The following is a 19,022-nucleotide window of genomic DNA, read 5'->3' as shown; positions in this document are numbered from 1 at the left end:
TACCTCATCCTTACGGCGCACACAAGCAAAATTACTACTCCGATGTCCATCTCCAAGGCACGGACAACCATTGGCTGCAATTTGAAGATTCTGACCCAGAGCCCAATCACATTCTGTGCAAAGCTTCCATATCTCGCCGTTGTGTACCCCCACGCTATCCCGAACTAGGCAAGTATGTACTATTGCGTGGGATATCTTCGGAATTCAATAGAACGCCGTACGGAGCACCTTGGCTGTTTCATCTCTCTGATTCTCTCACGGGCCTAAAATGGGCCGACGGCACCGAACCTGATAACAAGTTAACAACGGCCAGAAGGCAGTGGCACGGACAGGCCCTTGCGAAAGCATGGAGATTCGTGCCTAAGGCACTTTGTGACCTGTCTAATGCGCCTCTACCTGCAGTGTTACCTGCTTTCATCGTATTCCAACCTGGGCCCAGTGATTCTTCCAGCTATCACTGGCCATGAAATGGTCATGCCGCCCAACCTGCAAGCACCCCGTTCTTCGTGTTGCTGCGTGGACAAGTAACAATCGGCCAAAACATCCGTACTTTCGCACCCTGGTCAAATATCACTTTCAGCCCTGGATGGTGTGACGCGAGCTATCAAAGGCATGTCCTTCTGACCTGCTCCAGAATCCCGCCCTGTCAGGCCGCTCGATGATGACGGAACCTCATCTTGAACGCCCATCGAGGACAGAACACCGGGGCATTGTGATTGGCCGGAAAGTCACAGTTGGGTGTGGCTGAGATCCGGGGAAGCCCGCTAAGCGGCTCATGGGGTGCCAACCATGCATCATGATGCATGTCGTCCTGCAGGAAGCGACAATTCCCTGATGATCTTGCCGCTCTCCGCGAATGACGCGACATCATTTTCCCGAGCATGTTGGGCTCGCGGCACAGTTCTGCCTAATTGAGCAACTACATTTCAGTTCCTTGCTTGAGGTGCAGCGGAAATGGGTTTCCCTTGAGTAGGTATGGGGCTGCACAGCCACACTTGTTATGTGGCATCCCTTCCGAAATCGCCGGTTCAGTTGTTATACGTATCGTTGGGTCTTCAGGCACCTGTTCTGTAACGTCCTAGAGAGCTCTTAAATGTAATCCATAGAGGCGAGGTCATTAGCGAGCTAGTCAAATTGCTGGACTGGTGATACGCATCCGTTGACCGTTTAGTTGTCTTCTCAGCAGCGATCGTAAGCCATCAGCCAATGTGCAGCTTAGCAACACTAAGCCACTTGCCATGCGGAGGAATAACGTTGTGATACCAGACATAGCTCAAGAGAATACGAATCTCAAGTCATCGCCGGTGTTCAAGCAGAGGGAAACATTGTTGCTCCCAGACCCGCGGCAGGGTCCTTACGTAATCGGCGTCCTACGCATCACCGCCAGTGGCAGGCAGTGATGTGATGCGGCTCCAGCCTCAACCCAGCAAGAAGCTCGACGGAGCTCACATCTCGCCTTAACCGCCACCATTGTCCTTACTCAATCAGCCTAGCCGATTACCATTATATCGGTACATCCGCGATGACCTCCCTCTTCTTCTCAACCCCGCTCGACATCGATGTTGTTCTCGAGGATGGCGACGAGCGCCAAATGATAGACACCAAGCTGGAGAAAGGCCATCGGGAGAAAGTTCCATTGTACATGGACGGAGAATCGGTCAAGGGTGCTGTGACTGTCAGACCGAAGGATGGGAAACGGCTGGAGCACACGGGTATTAAAGTGCAATTCATTGGAACGATAGGTATGGGCGCTGCCTAAGCCGCTGGCTTCGTTTGATGCGAAACGAGCCATCGCGTGATGATTCCGTGTCCATATGCTAATACAACTCTCCTGCGGAACAGAAATCTTCTATGACAGAGGCAACCATCACGAATTCCTATCCCTGGTTCAGGAACTCGCGGCTCCCGGCGAGCTGCAACACCCGCAGACCTTCCCCTTCAACTTCAAGAACGTCGAGAAGCAATACGAATCATACAATGGCATCAACGTGAAACTACGATACTTTGTCCGGGTGACGGTATCCCGGCGCATGGCGGACGTGATCCGGGAGAAGGACTTGTGGGTTTACTCTTACCGCATGCCGCCGGAGACCAACAGCCCGATCAAGATGGATGTCGGTATCGAGGATTGTCTGCATATTGAGTTTGAGTACTCGAAATCAAAGTATCATCTCAAGGATGTGATCGTGGGACGCATCTATTTCCTGCTCGTGCGGCTGAAGATCAAGCACATGGAGCTGTCGATCATTCGACGAGAGACGACTGGGACGCGGCCGAATGAATATAATGAAAGTGAGACGTTGGTTCGGTTCGAGGTTAGTATTAGGACGCTATTCCTAGAGGATTGTTTGCTGATGGATGCATCACAGATCATGGACGGGTCACCTTCTAGAGGTAAGCTCATTGCGTTGCTGAAGTGCGCTCAAATTGGGGAAGCTGTCTTCTAGACTTCCTCGGCAAAGAGCTTATCGAGCGAAAACTTGGGAGAAATGACCCTTGCTTACCGTCAACAGGTGAAACCATACCTATCCGTCTGTTCCTTGGTGGGTTTGACTTGACACCAACATTCCGCGACGTCAACATGAAGTTTTCAACCCGTTATTATCTGAGTCTGGTACTCATCGACGAAGGTACGTTGGCTGGTTACACACGTTTGTGATGTGTCTCCCCTTATGACCTTGCACCTACTCTTGAAACTCTTCTTCAGCCATATGTGGTGGCACCTGGTCTGAGTACAGTTTATTACACCGCCAATCCTGCATCTCCAACCCCTCAATAACCGTCGGCAATTGACCACGGTTTCGGACCACTCAACATTGCGCGGCGTTCGGCCCGGGCTGTCGCAGGCACCAAGCTATCGGCCTCTCCCCGGCTGGAAACCCCCACGCTAAACCAAACCCCTCACGTGGTTGACTCCACTGCATCGTCCCCAGTTTTCCTGCCCTTTTTGTCTTTTTTTTTTTACACTTTACACCGTCATCACGTTACGTCGCTGTATTTCAGGTTCTCACTGCTTGCTCTTATATTTTATGCTAACTTCCTCGGATCTATAGACGCCCGCCGCTACTTTAAGCAATCCGAAATCATCCTCCACCGTCTGGCACCTGAGATCCCTCCAACACCCGAGGTTGCCAGGCAGCAGCAGATTCAGATGCAGCAGGCCGCGGAGCAAAACCACCACCAGCTGCCACCCGGCTCTGCGACTCCAGGCCCAGGACGAGAGCACATGAGCAATCAACACCAAGCTGTCTCTGCTCCTGCAGCTTAGATCAGAATTATTCCTTAGTATACAGATACCTACTTCTGATATGGTTAGATATCAGCCAAGATCGACATATACCCCTTCTGCCCCTCCCCTACTAGTCCTCCTACAATGTATATTTCTGTAAACGTAACCCGTGTCTTTATCAAGATTGTGACTACATCTTAGCCTGCCATGTGTGGAATACACTTCTACCTTTTACTTTCCACTTCCCTAGACCCGCGGAAATCCTATCCTGACTTGAGGATTCGTGGCGGTTACCCACCCTGCATACAGACCATGGAGCCAATTTCTATGCAAATTTCCCAGTGTTAAATTCTATAGCCTACGGTCTATTGCATCAACTGTCGTTCTCTCGCCCAAGGCAGATCCTAGAGCTCGCCCCATTGAACGCGGCTACGATATACGTCTAGCGATAATACCGAGCACAACATGAATTCGACACTGGAAACAGAGAACTGTACATAATGGATGCCATAATCTACCGATATAGTACTACACAGCCCCAACAACGCTTAACACCTCCCCAAGAGCACGCAGAACCTCCCCACCGCCTCGCTCCTTGCCGGCCACTTGCACCGCCTGTACAGCAAGCGGATAAATCCACTCGAGGTGCTTCTTGCGGCTTTGATCCCCGCCCGATAAGGAACTCGCCATAGGGGGCGGCGGGATAGCGGAGGGTTCGCTTTGCAGCTCGACCATTCCTCGGAGGAGATGCAGGAGGGCCTTGCGCGCTGGTGTTGGCTGCGGCATAAGGCCACGCAGGGGCTGGTCTGCGATGTAGCCTTTTAGGGAGACGGCGCAGCGGAGGATGAGGTATGGTGATATTGAGCGCGCGATGGAGGATCGTTTAGTTATCGCTTCGTTGGGGGGCTGGGGTTGGGTTTGATCGGGTGATGACGATAGTTCGAAGAGAGTGTCAAGCGCCACGTATGCCATCTTGCTTCGTGTGGTTGGTGGTGGTTCAAAGGTTCGCCCTGGCCGCACGTTATATATACCTTCCAAAAGTCCGTCCTCGCGGTACTTCGCGGGCAAGTCGTGCCTTTGTGGGAGGTAGATGAAGGAAGAGTGGAGCAGGGCGCAGGCGAAATCCCGTCGGATACCGTCGGGGATAGCTGATGCACCGAGGGAAGGAATAATCAGGAGCTTCAGTGTGGAAAACGCTTCGACGTCGAAAGCCTCGTCAGACAGCAGAGTAGGTGCCGGAATGACTGCTGTCCGATAGCCCTTGGCGGCCATAATGCCATTGGCAATCTCAACCGCCCCATTCCAGAATCTGGATACTTCAGTTTCGCCTGCAGTGTCATACTGCTTCTCGACGTACGGAATCGCTACGCGTAAAATGCTCAGCGATGCTGTAGTAGACTTTCGCCAAAGGCTAGGCTCTTTATCCTTCCCAGGCCATTCATACCTCTGAATAACCGGCACTGCGATGTGTTCCAATGCTGTTGATAGAGAGCCGTCCGCGAATATGTCTTGTTTGATGCCGTACTCCGCAACATACCATGTGAGAAGATCTATTGCGCTCTTGGAGAACGCAACGTAGGTCGGCTTTCTCGAGTCGTTTTCCGGAGACCATTTCGTTAAAGCAGAGTCCGTAAACTCCGATAGACATTGGATAACCTGTCCTTGAGAATCGTCCTTCTCTAGGCACATCATTCTCACGCAGTCAATTACTAGCACCTGCAAGGCCGACGGCCGGTCGATGTCAGGCGAGTATTTCGGACTTATCGAGTTCCACACGATCAGCTTCATATGTTGTAGGATTGTGCCAATGTCCTTCTTCGTCAATTTATCCTTGTACAGACGATATACCTGCTGGAAAGTATTTAAGTAAGAAATGGAAGCATCTTGATTGGGTTGGTCCAAGTCGAGTATTTCTTCCGTTTCCAAGGGGTGGCCATTGGACCAAACTGCCCAGGCTGACCGCAACGACTGTGTGCTCAGTTCGCTGGGCGGCTGGATCCGTGAGAGGATGTCTGACAAACTCGAAAAGACAGCTTGACTAAATTCCAAGAGGCGCCATTTTGCCAGCTTTCGAAAGTGATCAAGTAATCGTTCCCAAGAATGGTCAAACTTATCGTCTCTGACGATAGTCTCAAAGAAGTTGGTAACAAGGTCAGATATTCCTCTTATCACAAGAACTGTCGTCTCTGTCCATGCCTTTGCCTCGGACGCCCCTCCATCCCTGCTCATTATGCTAGAGGAAGTGGCTTCGATCTGCTCAAGCATCCGGAACAAGACACGGTTCAAACATAAACACCAAGCATTAGGTGAGAGCTGTTCGCCGTAGGCATCGAAGATCCTCAGTACAGTATGGATTGCGCAATTCCTGACTTCTGATCTGCTATCCGTCGTAATGTCTACAATTCGTAAAAGGAGGAGTAGCCAAAGCGCATTGCTCGAAGCAGATGGATCATCCGTCTTGGCTAATGCAGCGAGTTTCTCTTCGCTGACAGACAGATCAACATGTGTCTCGATGGAAAATCGGCCGGTTTGTTCGTGAAGGAAGTCAGAAACGTTCCAAAAGGATGATGTTGTAGTAAGCGAGATGTTGAAGATTTGCTGTTGTAGGGCAAATTTGGAGAAGGATTCCACAAGGTCAAGACGACAGGGCGGCGGGAGCTGCGATAGAAAGTCAGACGCAATGAGCTGCAGACTTTTGTATGCCACTTGGATTAGTCGGGGTGAGTTGGCTATGAGCATCCGTTTGCCCCTTCCAACGTCTGTCGTGCTATCTTGACTCTCCTCCTGGGCCGGCTCGCCGAATACACTGGAGATGAGACCAAATACAGCTGTCCAGCACTGAACAAAGGCCTCAGCATATTGCTCTAAGATGCTTTTCAACGTTTCCAAACTTTGCTCATGAACCTCGAGTACCGAAGCTGATGGTGAGCCTAACGTGCATTCGCTGCACTCATAGAGCAGTTTGACTTGAGATTGGAGTGTTTCCAAATTTCTCAGTTGTCGAGCATCCCTTTCTCCATCAGTTTCATCACCACTTTGTTTCATGGTTTCAAAAACCAGACCATTGAGTACTTCATTTGCGAGCAGACGGAGGTCTTGGCTGACTTCTCCGTTAGCTGCGGTTGCCATCAACTTGTCTGTAAGAAGCTGCCAGGCACTTTGGTCGTCGTCTGCCAACGACGACAGCCTTTCAAGATTCGCTTTAGCTAAGACTTGAGCCTTCTCCAAAACAAATCTCAGCTCCTCATCCTGGATTCTTGATTTACCCAACGCATGTGAAGCACGACGGGACGAACGCCGCATGCGGCCGGAGCTCGATTGCAAGTGCTTTTGTCCGGCTGCCATTTCTGTTGCCTTGGACACCGCGGGTTCCTCTGTTGTTGCAGAGAGATCCAATAGTGCAACCAGAAAGTCTTGAAAAGTGCCAATTGGGTAATCATTACTGCTCTCAAACAACTTGAAAGATGCGGACTGTACAGCCATAATTTCTGTTCCCAGGTTTCCCTGAGGCATGTCTCCTTTGGTCCCGACTGCCGCTTCTCCAGAGCTACTAACTGAGCCTTGCGTCCTTGTCGGGGATTTGTTGACCAACAAGTCTGTATCTTGAAGCGTACCGAGGACTATCGACCAAGCAGGCTGGTCAAGTGTGGGACCGAGGGCAATGCCCAGGTTGAGCAGAGCACGTAGACAAAGGAGGTTCCTTGTACTGAGAGACAGGGCCTGGTCACTCACAGGCGCTGCCGGACCCTCCATGGGTGTCTGAGGAGTGAGATAGGAGGCTTCGTTGCCTTTTTGCTTCTTTTCTAAAGGATCATTATGTTGAGAGCTCGGTGTTGCTACCGAACTAACGGGCTTAGCGATGCTCGTATCAGCTGGCATAGAAGCTTTCCCAAGCGTAGTTAAGAAAGCATCACGAGGCGTAGAGAGCCTAAGGAGACCGGCGACGTGGGTGAGTTTCTGGAAGGAACGGACAAGATTGTGATAGAAATCATCGTCCAATGACGCGTATAGAAAGGTGGAACACGTCGCAAGTACAGCGGGCCAACAATCTTCGACAATCCCGGCGCAGGCCTTGATTGCCGAGAGCTGAGGATGAGACTCTAGATCGAGAGGATTGATTGGTATAGGGAATCTCTTGGTCGACTTCGATCGCTTAAGAGAATCTTCCCTGTGTAGATCAGGTGATGACGCCGTTGAGCCGCCATTTCGCTCGCTAGCAACACGACTTTTGCGCTTCGGTTTTAGGTCAGGCACTGTAAGTGGAAGTATAAACTTGGCAAGTCCTTCAGAAAAGGCGCTTACGCAGTTCAACACCAAACTGTAGATATATGTGTCAGGCGGCAGTGGAGGATCGGGTTTATCGAGCAATTCTAGGTATGGTGAGCGGACTACACTCCACTGGCTGCTGATGCCCGGAACGTTAGTATCATTGGACGGAACGGTTGTTCCAATGACTCCAGCCACTCCTCCGACTTCGAGAGTTATTTGCTCTTCAGTGATTGAACTAGAATGCTCCGCACTCGACGGTACCGTTGAGCGGCTGCTCACGCCAATCAAAGAAGGCTTCTCGGCTGCCAGGCGGACTAATGAAGCCATATGGTCTCGAAGAATGTTTTTTCGGCCTTCCACTCCATCATATAATGAGTAGATGATCCTGACGAGCCCTGGCTCGGCGTATAGACCTCGAAACATCTCCATACATAGCACTCGCTTCCATGATGCCGTTCCATCGGGCTCAAGGAGATGTGTCAGGAGCACAAGGGCCATTTCGCATTCCGCGGTGATCAGGGACAGATATCGCTTGAGAAGAATGAGAAGGATCCTCGCAATTCGCACTGTTTGAGAGAAAGGGTGCCTTTCCGATAAGTACCTAACGGTCATGGGGATGAGACGAGCCCGTAGCACTTGCGTGAGTTCGGGGTGGTCGACAAATAGTTGGCCACTATTGAGAAAAACACTTTCGATGAGTTCCAGGGTAAATGTTGGAGACAACGACTTGATTCTCAAGAAGTGCAACTGTTCACCATCGACAAGGCGGCAAAGGTCATCCAAAACCTTGAACAGTCAGTTGGATTAGTTTTAGTCAAGAATCTTTGTCAACTCACTCGCAGAGCATCAAGGGCAAAGTACCCTATTCTTACAGAACCACTATCAAGTTTCACCGTGGTCGTTGGCCGTGAATCTTCCTGCATCTCTAAATAATATAAGTACACACCACAGATGGGGCGTCCAGATTATGAGACTTACTGTCTTCTATTGATACCCGCTCAAATGTGGAAACAACAAGCTGCTGCAGTGTAGCTGCTGCCGTGCTTGAGACCGCAAGGGTCTTGCTTGATTGTAGGGTGGCGCATATTTCAAGTGTCGTGACAAGGAGCTCACCACCCAATTCCTTGGAATAGTGCTGCAACAGAGATGGCAGGGTCTGCAGGATCTTGAGCTGGATGTCCAGGGCTTCACCACATTAGTCTCACTCCGTACGGTAGTGGAGGCTGAAACCAACTCAGATTCGTGATCTCCTTCAGTCCGCCGAGGACATCTTTCAGTCGCTCTGACGGCAGGGATTTAGAAGCAACAAGTCTTTGCAGGCAAACAACACCTATGCCGGCGATCTTGGCATGGCGTGTATGACATGCCAAGATAAAGGGATTGACAAACCGAGGCTTTCGCGCCAGATCTTTGGTTTCTTAGTGTTCTGTTTAGGAGTTATCTAGGATTCCAAGCTCACCAGCGGAGATTTGCGCCTCAGATGTGGAAGGAAGCGCCTTCAGGTCATTGAGGGACTCCTCGGCGGCCTACATCTAGTCAGCTGGAGGCTCTGACATGCATACTCCACAGGGGAAGAGGCAGACATTTCGCAAGTCGGAGTACTTTCTCTTTGATTCTTGTATAAGATTCAGGAGTTCTCCCTGCAATAATTGAGAGGACATTTCCAGTTATTGTTGCGGACTACGCATGGCCGAGGCCCGTCCAGCAACAGGGTGACAATCAAGCGGACAAATACGCGAGCTTCATGGATTGCAAGGAAACCGAGAACAGCCCAGTAAAAACTAACAGCAGCCCAGTTTCATCTCCACACAGATGTAACAGAAATGGCCAGCATCCCATAGGAACAAAAGACAACCAGGTATAAACAACGGCGAGCCATCCGCCGTGGCATCAAGACAGACAATCTTCACGTGATAGCACTTATCTCCACGTGCCTGTTACTTTACCGTATCACATTACCTGCGAATCTACCTTTTAGCTAGATGCCGTAATGGAATTACAGCAGCGTGTCTATCAGCGATAAGGACCGTGACGACAGCCCCTCATTTTACTTGTGACGGAATTCCATGTTTCTCTTCCGCCCAACGCCCCCCTCACTGTGGCTAGGCTCGCGCTTGTTGACTTTCTGTTCCCTCTACTTTCTCTCTTCTAGATTCTAGAGCTCTTCATTAGCAATGGCTTCAAACGCAAAGGTTCCCCGAAACTTCAGGCTCCTAGAAGAGCTAGAGAAAGGCGAGAAGGGTTTAGGAGCAGGTAAGCATGCTGCTCCGGCCAATTTCTATAGATCTACGAGCTGATCTATTACTTCGTTTCCAAACAGAGGCCTGCTCTTACGGTCTTGCCGATGGCGAGGACATGATGATGAGCAACTGGAATGGCACCGTCCTTGGTCCCCCTCACGTACGGCGCACACTATCTCGTCTCCGATGCTTGAGGATCAAGTTAGTTAACATCGGCGTCACGCGACAATAGAGCGTCCACGAGAACAGGATATACAGCCTCAACATTCATTGCGGTCCCGAATACCCCGATAGCCCTCCGACTCTGCAGTTCATCTCGCGCGTCAACCTCCCATGCGTTGATGCCCACTCGGGCAAGGTTCGATTTACTCAATACCGAGCAGACAGTAGCTGGGAAAGCTAATGGTTCTCAGGTCGACCCCGCCAAGTTGCCTTGTCTGGCCCAGTGGAAGCGCGACTACACTATGGAGACTGTCTTGATTGAACTTCGGAGGTAAGTCCGGGTAGTCCTAGTCGTTGGGCGCGTTACTTAGGGTTTCAGGTACATGGCTTTGCCACAACATAAGAAGCTTCCTCAACCTCCCGAGGGCTCGACGTTCTAGGTTCTTGCATCATGAATAAATCACGAGTCGAAAACGGAGTATTCGGTCAGTTCCCGTCGAGTTCATTAGCTTGTGCTCTTTGACTTTCTAGAGCATATTTTAGTCTACGCATTGCAGCAGATCTCGACTCACAACGTCGAAATTTAACTTCATTTAAACAACTTCCCAGGCTTCTTTGTGTGGTAAAACCCAAGCTCATAGACTGATGTCCTTCGAATGGCGTTATAACCCTGAGGGCTGACAGCCGCACCATATAATGCTATCGAATTTAATACTCATCTTGACCATATAATCAGCCTTCTGGTATCAATTTCATATACGGATCGTTGAATCCTGTTATTGTCTAGCCATTTGGTTTATAGATTGTACGTGGCACGTGATATGACCATCACCTTTTAGCTTTTGCGATTATCTGCCCGTCACCTCCGACCGAACTCCGAATGTACGAGAAAAAGAATGCGTCGCGTGGTTGTTCCAAAGAAATCCCATGCTCATCGGGTTGCATGTAAGTATAGAAAGTTCTATTTACTCTTCTTACAGTTCTCACACGACACGCCTTGTCAGGCTTAGCACTCTATCGGGCACTTCTTCGACAATGTAACAGCCTACAGCAATCGAGGCCGGACCTCGTCTCTCCGGAGTCCCATGTTCGAGAGCGATTTCGCAGATACAAAAACCTTCAGAGTCCATCGCAAACTGCAAACGCTCTCCGAGCTGGGTACGAAGTATGCAGCCATCATTCCACTCCCAATGACCGCTGGCTAAATCCGTCAGGCTCTGGACCTAGTATACTCGGCCGCGCAAGGGGATAAAGAAGATATTGGTCGATTAACGAAACTACTCTCCGAGGTTCAATTGGCTAAGGAGCGAAAACGGCAGCATCAAAACGCGCTAGCCGCAATTCGTCCCGTCAAGGAGCTGAACAAAAAGCAAGTTAAGGCAGAAGAGAACCGACGGTTCCAGACGGCGACAGCTCAACGACATCCGGAGGCAAGACCTATACTAGAGCGCCCTCGGGCTGTGGTGAGCGGCAAGCGTCGTATCCCCACCCTTGTCAATGCCTCCGGTATTCCGTTCCTGCGAATCAGCAAGCCGCAACCACAATCGCTCAGCCGCTTGATACGGGGTAAGATTGTCCAACGACAGAAATGGATAGACCGCCGCGACAGGCTAGAGCTGGAGGTGCTTTTTTGCAAAGATGAAGATCAATGGGACGATTTGACGACTGGATGTGAGGATGGAGAGCAGTGGTCTAGCGCGCTCAGAACCGCAATTCACGATATCCGTGTTCAAATACGTGAAGATAACGAAAAGAGGGCAGCGCTTGCAAAATCTATGTGGAACATCGTTCTTGCAGAGCGAGAGTTGGCTGAAAAGGAGAAGCAGGCCGAAGAGAAGCTGGCCGAAGAGAAGCTGGCCGAAGAGAAGCTGGCCGAACAGAAGCAGACCGAACAGAAGCTGGCCGAACAGAAGCTGGCCGAACAGAAGCTGGCCGAACAGAAGCCAAAGAGAGGGAGGCCGAAGAGAAGGCAGTCTGAAGAGAAACAGGACGAAGAGAAGCCGAAGAGAGGCAGGCCGAAGAAAAGGCAGGCAAAGAACGGATGAGACATGAGACAAGTCTTTGCACAACATTGCACTATGCCACCATACTTATCAGTCCAGATATCATGACTACTGGCTTCGACAGCTGTCTCCGGGTTTATATACGCGTGAGCACCGCCCAGTTTCGCTGATCGGCGGTCTGTAGGACATGCTGGCGCTAATGGCTCGGGTCTGGTTCACGATATCTGCTTCTTATCCAGCAGCTTTGACTTTACACTCGTCGGGCCAAGTTGCTGTGTCGGCTTGTCACTCAGACAACTCCTGGAAGCGGGCGTTCAATCAAGCAGAGTGGCCGACCTGGCAATCTACGAGCGTTGGCCAAGGCCATATCGCCGTTAGTCTGCGAAACATCATCCTGGGGCATTCAAGACGCCAGACACGCCTCGCTCTCCTTATATACAAGTTTACTTTCATGTACCATAGATTTATTTTTGGAAGAAGATACCCTACGCTGCAATCTTCATCTTCTCCACAGCAGCCGGCATCCCATCCTCATCCTCCTCATCAAAGTCTGCTTTGCCAGCCAACCCCCGCTCCCACAATTGCTTCCCCGTAAGCTTCTTTTCCTCTTTCGCGGGACCCTTCTTATTAGCCTTCTTCTCCTCGGCCTCCTTCTCTTCCCTGAGCTTCCTCTCCTCCTCCTCCATCTCCTTCTTAAACTTATCCAACCACTCCAAGAATGTCTCCCGGTTCACAATCGTCCCCTGAAACTTCTTGTTTTCCTCCTCCTCAGCCTTCGCAGCCTCCGCCTGCTGCACCGCATGAACAGCATTCACGCGCTCGGCCATAAGCAACTCCGCGCTCTCTTTCAGCGCGCTGACAAGAGTGAATACCATCGCCATACCCATGTTCTCTTCAATGGTCGGCTGCAGGGCTTCGAGGAGTCGGTCCCGGTCTTCGGCGATGTCTAGGCGGGGGTGTTTGGGGGCGTTGGGGGGTGCGGATAGCTCGAGCTCTGGCGCAACATCGGGGTAGTCTTCAGGATAGGAGACTTGGAGGATGAGAACGGGAGGTTCGGCTTCGGCGCTTTGCTCGTCGTTGTCTGGGGCCTCGAGCGTGATTGATATCCGGTAGGATGTGTCCGATACATCTGCGTTGAATTAGCTTCTGGTTTGGTCTTTGAGTCATATATGGCATCTATGATCTTACCTGTGATTTCATCTGGGAAAATAGAGTCGAGCACCTCGCGCTCTTCGATCTGCTCCTCGCGACCCATCTTAGCTTCTGTTGTAGAGGAGGGGTATTTTGAGGCTATTCGGAGAGAAGGAAATTGCCGCTACTGCAACATTCACAAAACAGGTATATGGTTAGAAGACCGTAATGGGGTGTTTTGCATAACAGTGCAAATAGCGGATTTCTTAACGTAGTTTTCTGAGCTTGAGAGCGCCGACGCAATTCTCTTGACTGATTCAATTCATCGCCGGACCCTCATGCAAACCAAGCAAACAGATAAGAAAAGCGACCAAAAATGTTCCACCCAAATCAGGAAATAGACTTGATCTTTCATACAAATTTTCGAGAACTTTTTGAATATATAGCTATCCTTCAGGCAAGGTCATTATCTACCGTGACATCGCAGACAGTACGTTCTTTTATATTGCGACAACTATACCATGGGGAAGCCCAGACCTCACAAGAAGAAAGCTTCCAAAACCCGCGAAAAGTCCGTCTTGAGCGCCGGCGGCTCGATCTCAAAACGAAAGATGAACGAGGATCCTACCAAGCTCCTTGAGCAGGCGACAATACTTCTTCAGACCGGACAGGCTGATGCTGCGCTTTCGCTAGCCCAACAAGCTCTCGACGCTGTGCCCGCCAATTCCCCCGCACAGCTTTCGAGTCTGAATGCGGTTGCGGAAATTTACGTCGAGCTAGGTGAGGTCGACCTCGCGAGGCAACATTTCTTGAAAGCGGTTGAGCTCGATCCGACGGGTTCTATCTCAGAGGCTGAGGGAGGCGGCGCTGAAAAGTTTCTATGGTTGGCTCAGTTGAGTGAACTCGGCGGGAAGGATAGTGTCCAGTGGTTCGAGAAGGGCGTTGTGGCTCTTAGGAACGTCATTCAACAATTAGAGGCGAACAATGGTGCTGCACAAGTAATGGAACTCGAAGAGAAGAAGGGAAAGATGGCCAACGCTCTTTGCGGTGTTGCGGAGATCTATATGACCGATCTTTCGTAGGTCCCCTCATCTTTTAGTCTTTCCTTCTCGAGCTGATCGTTTCTAGATGGGAAGAAGACGCGGAAGCCCGCTGTGAGAATCTGATCACCGAAGCCCTGTTGGTCCAGCCCAACTCTCCCGAAGTACTACAGACGCTGGCGTCGATTCGCATTTCGCAATTACGAGAAGATGATGCGCGGGCAGCGCTCTCAAGGAGTTTGGAATTATGGAAGGATCTGCCCCCAGAGGATGCGCGTGTTCCTGACTTCCCAACAAGAATCAGTCTTTCGCGTCTTCTCATGGAGGTCTCGATGTTGTTGGAGGCGCTGGAAGTGCTCGAGCGCCTGATCCTGGAAGATGATCAGAGTGTGGAGGCATGGTATCTAGGAGGCTGGTGTCTTCAGCTTTTGGCTGAGAAGGGAGAAGCACCCAAGGATCCAGAAGAGGAAGAGTCAAAGGAGACGCCCGAGTCCAAGAGACATGCCTCACTTGTTGCCAGTCGAGGGTGGCTCAAGCAAAGTCTGACACTGTACGACCTTGTCCAATATGAGGATGAAAGGCTCAAAGAGCACGCTCTCGAGCTAGTCGAGGCTATGAACAAGGAGCTCGGAGAAGATATGGAAGACGAAAGCGGCCCTGAGGACGCCGAAGGTGAAGAGGAGTGGGAAGGAATTGAGTCAGATAGTGACCACGAGATGGCCGACTCGTAATGTCTATAGAACGAATGCTCATGATGATACCAATAGAAAAGTTGTCTTTCACATTTCACATTCTCCAACCTCATGCAAGAAGATCCGCTATCAGTTGGAGATAAAGACTCGAAATCCTTATCGGAATCCTCCGGATTAATGTAAATCCGAACACGCTCCCGTACAATGGTGCAGAGCCAATCGTCCTATAATGGCGTGGCGAAAAGCTCAATGTGAGTGATTCAGTCGACATATTCAGAGGCTGCTGAGGGTTTCTCATTCTCGTTATCAGGATGGACCTCGCTTCAGCGCCCCGTGGGGAGAGCCCGCCGTTGAAGACCCCGCTGGTGGAGATCGAGTCCGCGGAGGTGGAAAGAAGCCTCCCGCAAGAGAACACTGCCGAGGCTGGGGAGGAGAAGGGAGCAAACACCCACTCCGAGTACGAGACTGACAGCGATGGCTTGGAAGATGAATGGGAGAGTCAATCTCTCTACGAGGACTCCATCCAAACGATCCGCGACGACCAGCTTCGCGACGGTTGTAAGTATCTAGATCTAAGCCCTAGCCCAAGTCCAGAACGGTGGCTGACCGTGTCTCGGGTGTCAGCAATCCCCGATGCTTGTACCTTCGAGGAGGCTGTTGAGTTTCGGAAAAGACTGCATGAAGTCGGCAAGGCGCAATTTGTGGAGGAGACGATCGCTCGCGACACAGTGACCGCGAAGAAACTGTGCACTGCTTTTGGGATTCTTCCGCCCTCTTTCCTCGAGGGCGCACCCGATGAGGCGTATCATCCATTGTTGGCGATCGCTATATCCCGAGAATTTACGAGGCGTCGGAAGTTACCCCAGTACAATTCGGTTGATGATGCTGTGGAACTTCTTAAGCAGTCCAAGAATATCATTGTCTTGACTGGAGCCGGTGTAAGTGGCGCATTGTTTCTCAGACATGCAGCGGGTATTGATAACTATCAGATCTCTACGAGTCTCGGAATTCCGGATTTCAGATCCAAAGACACTGGTCTCTACTCCAAGCTGGAGCACCTTGGTCTAAGTGATCCTCAGGAAGTCTTCGATATTCACATTTTTCGCGAAGACCCTAGTATCTTCTATTCGATTGCGAAGGATATTCTCCCAACCGAGAAGAAGCACTCGCCGACTCATGGGTTCATCCGACTGCTTCAGGATAAGGGGAAGCTGCTTACCAACTACACTCAGAATATCGACAACATAGAGGCCAACGCTGGTGTGCTTCCTGAGAACATCGTGCAGTGCCACGGCTCCTTTGCGAAGGCCACTTGTGTCAAGTGTCAGTATAAGGTCCCTGGGGATGAAATCCATGACGATATTAAGAAAGGTGTGGTCCCTGAATGCGCACAGTGCCGCAAGCGCATCGCCGAAGAGGCGCAGAAGCCCCAAGGACAGAAGCGGAAGCGCAACAGCACTGGCGCTCACAAGGATAGAAGTAAGAGTGGAGAGGACAGCTCTGATGAGGAAGACTACGAAATACCCACGCCAGGGGTGATGAAGGTTAGTAGGCGAGACTGGCTTTGCTTCTTGTTCGATCACTGACCCACTTGCTCAGCCGGACATCACATTCTTTGGAGAAGATCTTCCTGATGAATTTGGGCACCGTCTCCTTCACCATGATCGGGACAAGGTTGACTTGGTCATTGTCATTGGAACGTCGCTGAAAGTCGCGCCCGTCGCGGAAGTTCCAGGCGTACTGCCACCTCACATACCTCAGATCTACATATCCCGAACCGTATGTCTTTGACTTGTTCCAAGCGCTGAGGTTTGGTGCTAACGCTCTATAGCCTGTAACACATACGAACTTTGATATTGATCTATTAGGCGACTGTGATGTGGTGGTGTCCGAGCTCTGCCGTCGAGCTGGATGGGACTTCAACCATGACATGATACCCCCCGACGAGAACGTCGACGTTACTCCAGTTTTCGGATATGGCTCACGACATGTATTCAAGGTTAGCGGGTAGCATAGCGGTGGAGTTTCTGGTCGGATGGTTATTGCGTTTCTCTGTCTTTACCGACAATTCATTTCATGATATTTATCATTCAAAGCATGCTTGGGGTTGTTATTCCTGTTCTTTCTTATGGTTTTTTTCTGCTATTGAGAGATTCCCAGGCAGTTGCTGATATCCCGAGGGACGATACCTAGGGCATCAAGTGTATGTTATAGACCGTTTATTGATTCCGCGTAGAAGATGCCAATTTTTACTTCGAGAACAAGCTTTCCAATCGTTCCATGTTCACTCTATTCTTTTAAGTACTTGTAGTTGAATATTCTTTATAGATAGGTAAAATCGCGACCCTTCTGTCGTACCAGCTTTATCTCGACAAGAAAAAAACTCATCACAACCGCCATCACAACCCACATCACCGCAACTCCATTGATAATCCGAAAATACAATCACCCATACTGCGGCATTGTCTAAGTTATTCCCACAGGAAGATTATCCAAGCATCAATTTGGCACATTGAGCACCACGCGAAGGATGGAATACCTCATCCGCTTCGCCCAAACCCACGAGCCCTTCCGGAAACCGGAACTTCAGGCGCTTGCGAGTTTGCACAATATCGATCTCGAGATCATTTCCTATGACCAAATAGTAAGTGCTAATTCTTCTCAATTTCTCCGGTGAACTTGAGATCTGCCTCTAGCATGGTGCGGGGCATACTGAGCTGCCCCTCGTTCAGCAAAGAAAAATAGAATCACCCAGCTAACAACTTCCAGTCTCCATACTGCGTCGTCCGTCTCCCAAGTGAAGAAGCAGCGCGAACCCTCATCTCTCGCAGCATCCTAGCAAGAGATGTCTTCGAGCTCTGGGGCCACGGCACCACCTATGAGGACCTGCACGCCGACGTCCGCAGGCGGACGCAGCACCTCTGGGAGCAGTACGAGCAAGTCTCGTTCAAGTTCAACGTGGACAGTTTCGCGGGCAAGCGCAGCTCGACTCAAAAGACAGAGATCATCCAGTCCTTTTCTTACATGGCTTTTAAGGGTCCAATCAGGCTGAAGAACCCCGATGAGGACTTCTGGGTCATGGAGCAGTTTTATGATCGCACGCATAATCCTTTCCTTGCTGCTGGTGCCTCGCACCCCCCGCCGCTGACAGGGCCGGATGCGCTTCCGGTGAATATATACCTGGCGCGTAAGCTTGGAGAGAGCAGTCGTGAGGTCGTGAACAAGTATGACCTGAAGAAGCGGCGGTACATCAGCACTACGTCTATGGATGCGGAGTTGACTCTGATCACTGCTAATATGGCTCATGCGGCGCCTGGGAAGTTGATTTATGATCCCTTCGTCGGAACTGGTAGTTTCAGTGTTGCGGCAGCTCATTTCGGTGCCATCACGCTGGGTTCTGACATTGATGGGCGAAGCTTCCGTGGGAAAGAAATGGACAAGTGGAAGATGACGGGTGTGCAGCTTAACTTCCAGCAGTACGGAATTAGCAGCCAGTTTGGGGATTGCTTTACTTCGGATTTGACAAATACGCCACTGCTGGACCGGCAATTCTTGGACGGCATTGTCTGTGATCCCCCATACGGCGTCCGTGAAGGTCTTCGAGTACTGGGGATGCGAGATACCCACCGTCGCAAGGAGGAGCTCATTATTGACGGTCTCCCTGCGCATCTGTATGTCTTATTTTTGTGTCTATGCTATGAGTTGCCTGCTGATATTTTCCAGTCGACCCGGCTACATAGCGCCCAAGAAGCCCTATGGCTTTGAAGCAATGATGAACGACATCCTCGCCTTTGCCGCACGTACGCTCGTCACTGATGGTCGCTTATGCATGTGGATGCCTACATCCATTGAAGAAGGAACAGAGGTTTCTATCCCCATGCACGAGAATCTTGAGGTCCTCAGCGTTTCCGTCCAGCCGTTCAATAACTGTAAGCACCGCTCGAGCGACCTTTGCCTCTACATAAGCTAAAAGTACAACTTTACTAGGGTCACGACGTTTGATTACGTACCGGAGACTCCCAGAGGGCGTGCTGTCGGACGTATCAACGGGACGTCGAAAGGAAGATGAAGCTGGCGTCAATGCTGATGACTTGAACGCCTTCAGGAGAAATGTATGTCCAACTTTTCCCACTTGCTTCTAACTGATTATCGGGGCACATTCTGACTATCTTGAAGTATTTCTCAAAAAAGCCACCGCAGAAGAAAAGCCCTATCCCGGCTCCCCAATGATAAGCGGATCGTATGATCTTCGAACT

General features: G+C 50.7%; 8 protein-coding genes across 8 annotated transcripts; 6 read left to right on the top strand and 2 right to left on the bottom strand.

Annotated features, from left to right (window-relative positions):
• Positions 1–1,522: 1,522 nt before the first annotated feature.
• On the top strand, positions 1,523–3,268 carry DSM5745_01471 (vacuolar protein sorting-associated protein 26; the record flags this gene model as incomplete). The annotated part of the gene is made up of 5 exons (XM_026743487.1): positions 1,523–1,742; positions 1,843–2,315; positions 2,370–2,394; positions 2,514–2,630; positions 3,054–3,268. 5 exons carry the CDS (start codon positions 1,523–1,525, stop codon positions 3,266–3,268), a joined length of 1,050 nt encoding a protein of 349 aa, XP_026609332.1.
• Positions 3,269–3,757: 489 nt separating this feature from the next.
• Positions 3,758–9,159, bottom strand: DSM5745_01470 (putative endosomal peripheral membrane protein (Mon2); the record flags this gene model as incomplete). The annotated part of the gene is made up of 6 exons (XM_026743486.1): positions 3,758–8,284; positions 8,335–8,423; positions 8,477–8,683; positions 8,733–8,906; positions 8,958–9,024; positions 9,082–9,159. 6 exons carry the CDS (start codon positions 9,157–9,159, stop codon positions 3,758–3,760), a joined length of 5,142 nt encoding a protein of 1,713 aa, XP_026609331.1.
• Positions 9,160–9,672: 513 nt separating this feature from the next.
• DSM5745_01469 (E2 ubiquitin-conjugating protein MMS2) lies at positions 9,673–10,340 on the top strand (the record flags this gene model as incomplete). The annotated part of the gene is made up of 4 exons (XM_026743485.1): positions 9,673–9,751; positions 9,819–9,898; positions 9,945–10,231; positions 10,280–10,340. 4 exons carry the CDS (start codon positions 9,673–9,675, stop codon positions 10,338–10,340), a joined length of 507 nt encoding a protein of 168 aa, XP_026609330.1.
• A 456-nt stretch (positions 10,341–10,796) lies between these two features.
• Positions 10,797–11,945, top strand: DSM5745_01468 (uncharacterized protein; the record flags this gene model as incomplete). The annotated part of the gene is made up of 3 exons (XM_026743484.1): positions 10,797–10,845; positions 10,881–11,065; positions 11,115–11,945. 3 exons carry the CDS (start codon positions 10,797–10,799, stop codon positions 11,943–11,945), a joined length of 1,065 nt encoding a protein of 354 aa, XP_026609329.1.
• A 443-nt stretch (positions 11,946–12,388) lies between these two features.
• Positions 12,389–13,158, bottom strand: DSM5745_01467 (RWD domain-containing protein; the record flags this gene model as incomplete). Its single annotated transcript, XM_026743483.1, has 2 exons — positions 12,389–13,032; positions 13,092–13,158. The coding sequence occupies 2 exons, from the start codon at positions 13,156–13,158 to the stop codon at positions 12,389–12,391; spliced, it is 711 nt and encodes a 236-aa protein (XP_026609328.1).
• Positions 13,159–13,555: 397 nt separating this feature from the next.
• Positions 13,556–14,805, top strand: DSM5745_01466 (ACL4 family protein; the record flags this gene model as incomplete). Its single annotated transcript, XM_026743482.1, has 2 exons — positions 13,556–14,112; positions 14,163–14,805. The coding sequence occupies 2 exons, from the start codon at positions 13,556–13,558 to the stop codon at positions 14,803–14,805; spliced, it is 1,200 nt and encodes a 399-aa protein (XP_026609327.1).
• A 272-nt stretch (positions 14,806–15,077) lies between these two features.
• On the top strand, positions 15,078–16,777 carry DSM5745_01465 (putative histone deacetylase SIR2; the record flags this gene model as incomplete). Its single annotated transcript, XM_026743481.1, has 4 exons — positions 15,078–15,324; positions 15,391–16,310; positions 16,366–16,545; positions 16,598–16,777. The coding sequence occupies 4 exons, from the start codon at positions 15,078–15,080 to the stop codon at positions 16,775–16,777; spliced, it is 1,527 nt and encodes a 508-aa protein (XP_026609326.1).
• Positions 16,778–17,296: 519 nt separating this feature from the next.
• DSM5745_01464 (tRNA (guanine-N2-)-methyltransferase) lies at positions 17,297–18,996 on the top strand (the record flags this gene model as incomplete). The annotated part of the gene is made up of 5 exons (XM_026743480.1): positions 17,297–17,410; positions 17,536–18,437; positions 18,490–18,695; positions 18,754–18,878; positions 18,943–18,996. The coding sequence occupies 5 exons, from the start codon at positions 17,297–17,299 to the stop codon at positions 18,994–18,996; spliced, it is 1,401 nt and encodes a 466-aa protein (XP_026609325.1).
• Positions 18,997–19,022: the final 26 nt, after the last annotated feature.

The sequence above is a fragment of the Aspergillus mulundensis genome, assembly GCF_003369625.1.
Source record: "Aspergillus mulundensis strain DSM 5745 chromosome Unknown scaffold_0, whole genome shotgun sequence".
NCBI lineage: Eukaryota > Fungi > Ascomycota > Eurotiomycetes > Eurotiales > Aspergillaceae > Aspergillus > Aspergillus mulundensis.
The sequence above is the reverse complement of the archived record's forward strand: the minus strand, read 5'-3'. Positions and strand labels throughout refer to the sequence as shown.